Consider the following 7507-nt stretch of genomic DNA (forward strand, 5'->3'; position numbering starts at 1 on the left):
ATCATGCATTTCAGGACAAATTGGATGAAATTGAAAGGTTTGAAATTTTGTGAAACTTTCTTCAAAGGTTTGACCTTTTTTGAGGATTTGGCCTTTTAGTTTTCTGGTTCTTTTCTAAAAACATTATCTTTACCTCGTACTTAATTTATTTTAAATTCTTAGGTCATTTTTGAACGGAAAAAAACGTGAATTACACTCGCCGTGAAAAACGTGAATTACACTCACCGTGAAAAACGTGAAAAACCAAATTTAAATGTCCAAGTAACTTGACATATTAGCAGATCATCAAATTTCAAAAGGAGCTAATAAATAAAAATTTATAAGTATAATAACCTATAGAACAAAAAAGAATTTAAAAAAGAGACAAAAAATGAAATTGAAAGCATATGGGACTTTATTATTTTTAACGTAAAAATTGTTAATTACTTAACGGTAACCGAGCCACACACTAACAATTTTTGTCCATCAAAAGAACTATTAAATAAAAAATAAATAGTATACAGACTTATTGAATAAGAAACTTTAAAAGGGAATTAGGCAAAACAAAAGAATGAAAATATATGTGTCTTTTGATGAGTTAAGCCATAACAAACACATACTTTCAATTTTTTAGGCTAAATCCATCCTGGAGTTCTGTAGTATTTTTTTTTATTTCATGTAGAACAAACATATTATATTTAAGTGATATTTTAATTATAAATTATATACATGAGAGGTCCTTTAAGGCATAAAACGCTGTCGTTTCATGTAATTAAAACGACGACATAGTCTAAGGATTAAAAGTGTACAAATTAAATAATTAAAGAATTATTTAAATATAAAAAGTTTGTTAAAAATCAAGTAAGATAAAAGTTAATTGTGTAGAGGTTTTATGATGGGGTTAGCCTTTTCTTTTAGGCTTAATCACAAAAAAAACCCCATCTTTTAACCCCTTTTCAAATGCACCCTGACGTTGCAATTTTGTCAGTTGCACCCTAATTCGCACCTTTGGTTTTCAATTCCACCCTCAAGTACTAAATTGATCTCTTTTTCATTTGAAAAAAGTAAAAATAAGTCATCCATTTTTAACTTTTTATGTGGAAAAGAGTTCAAACGAGTACTTTATGAGAGTTTTTATGAATTTTTTCCGAGTGAAAAAAGTCCAATTTGATTTTGAGGGTGGAATTGAAATCCAAAGATGCGAATTAGGGTGCAACTGACAAAACTGCAACGTCAGGGTGCAACTGAAAAGGGGCTAAAAAGTGAGGGTTTTTTTGGTGATTAAGCCTTTTTTATAACCAATCCCTTTTTAAAACTGAGTTGTATATAGCGGAAATTGCTCGTAATACCTCGTTTTGGAACATAGTTACCGCGTTACTTGTTTTTTTGGACAGCTTTACACGTCATACCTTTTTTATTTACTAGGGTTGCCTGTTTTAACTTTTTAATTTCAAAAATACATGTTTAACTATCATCGTTAACTTTTCTTATTTTCCGTCTGTTAAAAAATACGTCTTCACCGCGTTTACAGTTGCATTACAAGACCTTCATCTAATTTCCTACTTCAATCTCTTAATCTTCACTTAGTCTCCTTCATTTGCAAATGCGAGGTCTGGTTTTCTTTCTTCTTCACTTAGTCTCCTTCATTTGAAAATATTTTTATGTGATATTATTAAGGGTTAATGTCATAAAATTTCACCAACTTTACACGTTTTCTCAATTTAATCACGTTCTTTAAAACTTCTCCTAGACATACACCAACTTTCATTTTTTCCCAAATTCATACACGGTGCTGACGTGTCACTCATTCATTGATTAAAAATGACTTACACCTCAGCACATTACACCAATGAATAAGTGCCACGACAGCACCGTGTATGAATTTGGGAAAAAATGAAAGTTGGTGTATGTTTATTAGGAATTTTAAAAAACGTAATTAAATTGAGAAAACGTGTAAAGTTAGTGAATTTTTATGACATTACCCCTATTATTAAAGGTGATTTTAATATATATTTTTAAACAGAGATTGAGACTACACTATTACAGCATAACCTATATATATACACTACTATTTATAAATATATGCAAATTTAAACGCCATTCACGCCATCCACACCGTTTACGTTGAGTACATCGCTTTTCCGAGTTCGCCAAACATGGCGGAATGATGCCGCAACCGCTGTTTCTGACGCTTCTGACGCTTTGAGCCTACCTCCAAATAGTATTCAATAAACTTCAATATCTTCTCCCTCTTGTCCATATAAGAATCCAAGACACTTAGGTCTTGAGCCTCACTCCTTAACCAATTGAACTAGGATGCCATTTTCTTTAAAAGAAATAGAGACTACACTATTACAACATAAAGGAGATTTTAAATTGATGTTATATATTTGTATAATTTAATAGCCAAATGACTAAAAAAACCAAACTTTTTATAAAAGTTTCACAAAAGTCCAAATCTTTCAATTTTATTAAATTTGTCCTGAAACACATATTTCATTTTAATTATGCCAAACTACACAATTTTACTTATGTGGCGCTGATGTATGGCATTGCCACATCAGCGCCACGTAGACGCCACATGAACAAAATTATATAATTGGACATAATTGAAATAAAATTATGCGTTTGACAAATTTGATACAATTAAAAAATTTAAACTTTTATGAAACTCTCATAAAAGATTTGGCCTTTTTTTTTATTATCTGGCCTATTTTTTTTTGATTTAAAAGGAATGGCCAAGGCCAAGAAGACTAGTTCATCCTACACATTCTAGGAATAGAAACACCCGCAATATCTTCTAGCATGAGACTAGAAATGCCAGTAGGCATATTATCATAGATAGTAGCTCTAATAGGCAGGGAGAAGCCATGATTTGCCATCCAATCCGCACGACGATTCCCTTCTCTAAACGTGTGGCAAACAGTTACTTGCCAATTTCTATTGATGATAGAACTGATGGCATTAAGCAAACCCGTATTGGCATTAGTAACTTTGACATTCTTCCGAAGAGCATCTACACAAAACTTGCTATCCATCTCAATAATAACCTTTTTGTAGCCTCTATTCCAAGCGATATCTAAACCATCAAGGGCACCCCACAATTCAGCCTGGAGCACAGAGCAAACACCGATAAATCTGCTGAAACCAAATTCCCATTCACCGACGTTGTTGCGAGCTAAACCGCCAGATGCAGCATTGTTCGTTGAAGAACGCATCGCACCATCCGTATTTAGCTTGATCCAATCAGATGGAGGGGAAGACCACCCAACTAAATAATTCTGTTTAGGATTAACGTTGGGTTTGGAGAGAAGGCTGAATTGATGCGCCTTCAACGTATAGTGTACCATCGATCGAATAGAATGTATAATCTCGTCCGAACTACGCCTTGCTTCATGGAAGATAAACAAATTTCTCTGATTCCAAAGGGACCAGCAGGTGATGCCGAAAAAGATGTTCCAGTTCAGCTTATGCCATTCAAATTTATCCTGCAAATTCCCATTAAACCAATCAGTAAACTGAATAGCAAAAAAATTCTGAAAAAATTTAGGATCAATTAATTTTCGCCAAACTTCCCTAGATAGAATACAGGAGCGAAGCACCAGTATCTTCCATGGTTGCGCCACAAATATTGCAGAAAGCATCGTCTGTCATATGCCGTTTGCTCCGCTCTTGGTTCGTCAACAACCTCTCCTTAGCAACAAGCCATAAGAAAGCACGAACTCGCTGCGCTCCTGGCCAACTCCATATAGTTTTCCATTTAATGTCTTCATTATCCCAAAGGTGAGCAACCTGCATATTATAAGCAGTAATTTAATACATAATGAATAAAACACAATATCAACTTACGTGTATTGTTCAACAGACGCCAAATAAATGTTTACTTAATATATTTTTTTTTATTTTGTTAACCTATTTTTCAATACTTGGACACTTAATAAACTGTGGCCTTCTACATTGTTTTCTCTTAAGTGTAACAATTTACACCATAATTTTTTTTCATTGATTATTAAAAAATATATTTTATTCTCCCTCCATTTCACAAAAACAAGTAAAATAACTACTTTGAACGTTTCAAATTATAGACAAAATTACTATATTAATTTGAATAGTACCAATATTAACTTTCATAAATTTCAACCATTTTTTTATATTTTATAAATCACCATTAATTATCACTTTATACAATATAAAAATTAATAATAAATTTATCTTTTCAAAATTTAGTTACAATTCCAACATAATAATTACCTTTTTTTATAATATAAATTAATAATATTTAAAATATTTAAATAATAAAATTAAAATTATTATTGGAAGTTAAGAAAATATAACTATTTTAACCATCATTTCTTAATTTATGTGTAAACTTTGTTTTACCTATCTTTATGAAACGGAGGGTGTATAATATATATGTGCGTGTGCGCGCGCGTGTGTATTCTTTTAATATATGAATTTTGAAATCAAAATTTCTCTTTTTCTTTTATTTCAAAATCAAAGATTTTTTTAATCTACTATATTATTCATTGGAACAATTTCCATTAGAATAAACAAATGAATTAGAACATAAATCTATATATAGACTTTCAAAATAATTTCACTATTATTTTATTTAATATTTTAAATGATCGGTAATAAAACAACTTTTTCTTTAATCATATATATTCAATTTTTTTTTTCATTCCACAGTTTTCATCGTTCTTCTTATACACTTCCATATTTTTCACATTACACATCAAAAAATGAAATTGTTTTTGTTTTCTATTATAATCATAATTATTTTATTGCTCATTAGTATATTTAATATATCTGCTAACAAATTTTATTTTATTTTAGTTTTTTTATACTTATTGTTTTCCCATGACTAACTCTAGTAATATATAATCATAGATTATTTATAAATTATAAAAATAGAATTAGTATAACAATTTCCGTTTTTATTATATTGTTTGGTACTGCTATCATTCCTTATTTATATGTTTAGGTTCTAAGTAGATTGCGTAAAAATTACAGAATTACAAGTTATACGGACAAATGCGGTGCTTTTCGCGATTAGTAACTACTAGCATTTAAAAATATGTTCGTGGAGCAAAGCATGAGAGTTGTATACTACTATAGTATATAGATGAATCCGTTTAAAAGATGGCCAAACCCATATAAAAGTCCCTATACTTTATACTTTTTTTTCTATAGGTCCTTATACTTCATTTTTGTATTATTTGGTCCCTATACTTACCTATTTTTGATTTTCAGGTCTTTTTTGAGTTTTTTCCAGTCCCTCTACTTACAATTTTTGTTTCCTCCAGTCCCTCTACTTTCAATTTTTGTTTCCTCCAGCCACACAAAAGGACCGGAAAAAACTCATAAAGGACCTGAAAATCAAAAATAGGTAAGTAGAGGGACCAAATAATACAAAAATAAAGTATAAGGACCTACGGAAAAAAATGTGTAAAGTAAAAGGACCTCTATATGGGTTAGGCCTTAAAAGATTCTAAAATATTGTTCCAAAAAGGGCCTAAGAGAAAACAGCAACTTGAGATTCAGAAATTTAATAGTCGGAAAGAATTGAATTAACCTGAGAGTACAGCTCAATAATTATGAATAAATACAATAATCATTACATATTAAATTAAATGGAAAATGAACTACAAAATATGACCATTTGGTACCTAATGAACAGTAAAGGATTTTGATCTGTTTAATCAATCTGTCAATTCTTGCTAGCTACAAAGTCATGCAAATTAACATGCTAAACTAAGCAAGGAATTCAAGTTCCAAATTGCCGAACTCGAAATTGGTTTCGAAGTCCAAATTACTGAAATCAAAATGACCAACTGGCGAATTAGTGAGTGAAATCATGTCTTTGAGTTCCGATTCTGGAGTTTGCACATTATAGGCCATTCCAAAGTTGTCAAACTGGCAAGTCGAGTAGCAGTTTGATTCCGATGTCTCCGGAGATATAAACGTCGGAGATACGGTACCTACGAAATCATTTCGCTCATTTAGGAACGAAAACGATGGCGAAATCTCCTTCCTGGTGTCTAGATTCTCAGTTTTAATTAGAATGCCTTGTTGATTCTGATCTAAATGAGAAGCTTGAACACATGTATGTCTTCCTCTGTACGTCACTTCAAACGTTGAAGCCTCGTTGTCTGATCTCTGTACTTGCTTTATCGCCAAGCAACCTTGCGTATGACGGTGACTACATCTGTAGTATCCTCTGCAATTCCCAATTTAGAATATAAATTATTACATAGTTTTAAATCGTTAAGTAAAATTAAAAAGTCAAGATAAAGGAATCCAGGGTCAATCCCGTTTTTAAATGTGTGATCCGAAATCAAATTCAGAGACCAGATTGACCCTTTCCTCGAAATAAAATATACTAAAAAAAATCTCGTCAATTTACCTTGGAAACTTAGCTCCAAGAATATCTTTTTGGCCATATTTTCTCCAGCTATAACCATCATCAGTTGGCCCTTCTAAACCCGTTCCCGAACACACTTTCACTTGCTCCGTCCATCTTTGTTGCGTTTTTCTACAATATTCAACAGTATCCGATCAGCATTACAAACTCAATCAGCAATTCAATACCCGGTCAGTAATAAATCAATTAGTTTACCTTTTCTTGAATACATTTCTTTGAGTTCTGAACTTGCAATCGGAGATTTCGCTTCTGGGGCTGGTATTGTCGGAGAATGGATATTGCAGTGACTCCGATTCGCTAGTAATGAGCTTACGGTGGACAGCGTCCCAATCGAGCAAAGACAGAGCTTTCTCATAAGAAGAAAGTATCTTGTCAACTAGAAATTGACGAGTTTCGGGCGATGAAGAAGGATTCAGATGATTCTTGAGCTGTTCTGTCAGCTCTTTGCCCTGAGTTAACTCGTTCATTAGAATATTCTTCTCCATTTTCAATACTTTGAATAAGTTTAATTAGCTGAATGAAAAGCAACAAAGCTGAGCTAAAAACAAGATTGAAAATAGAATATTCAGTTGCAAGGAGAAAGCAACTGAAGTGAATTAAATTTGAAAAGTGAGGTTGTAGTTGACAGAAGAAGATGAGACGAATATGGGAATTTATAAATGAATAAAGTAAGGTTTGACTAGAGGGAAGGAGTAAAATTATTTGATTGACCAATTCAAACTTTCTGAAATTTACCAATCAAGAAATGGATCAGTACAAGTCTAGAAAGATTAAAAAAATTTAAAGTTTAAATAAATTTGAGCGGATTAAGTTAACGATTTATAGCGTTCAGTACAAAATGAATAGTTTATATTAATTTGATTAAAATTATATTTTTTTTATCTATACTATATTTGAAAATGATTGGTGCGGATTTATGAATTTGATCTTTGAAGTTTAAATGAATTTGAGAAAATTCCAATCGGGTCTAAAATTATAGGGACCAGTGACAATGAGTAACAACGCGGAAAGAATTTGGAAGATTCGTGCTCTTGTTTTGGCTACTTCTTATTCCTTGACTTTCAATTTTATTTTATTTCTTTCTTCAAATAAAATATTAGTATA

General features: G+C 31.6%; 1 protein-coding gene across 1 annotated transcript; it reads right to left on the minus strand.

Annotated features, from left to right (window-relative positions):
* Positions 1-5544: 5544 nt before the first annotated feature.
* Positions 5545-7030, minus strand: LOC126686078 (probable WRKY transcription factor 53). The gene is made up of 3 exons (XM_050380101.2): positions 6599-7030; positions 6386-6514; positions 5545-6199 (listed from the first exon to the last, which is right to left on the minus strand). Exons 1-3 carry the CDS (start codon positions 6886-6888, stop codon positions 5734-5736), a joined length of 885 nt encoding a protein of 294 aa, XP_050236058.1. The 5' UTR covers positions 6889-7030; the 3' UTR covers positions 5545-5733.
* Positions 7031-7507: the final 477 nt, after the last annotated feature.

The sequence above is a fragment of the Mercurialis annua genome, linkage group LG6, assembly GCF_937616625.2.
Source record: "Mercurialis annua linkage group LG6, ddMerAnnu1.2, whole genome shotgun sequence".
NCBI lineage: Eukaryota > Viridiplantae > Streptophyta > Magnoliopsida > Malpighiales > Euphorbiaceae > Mercurialis > Mercurialis annua.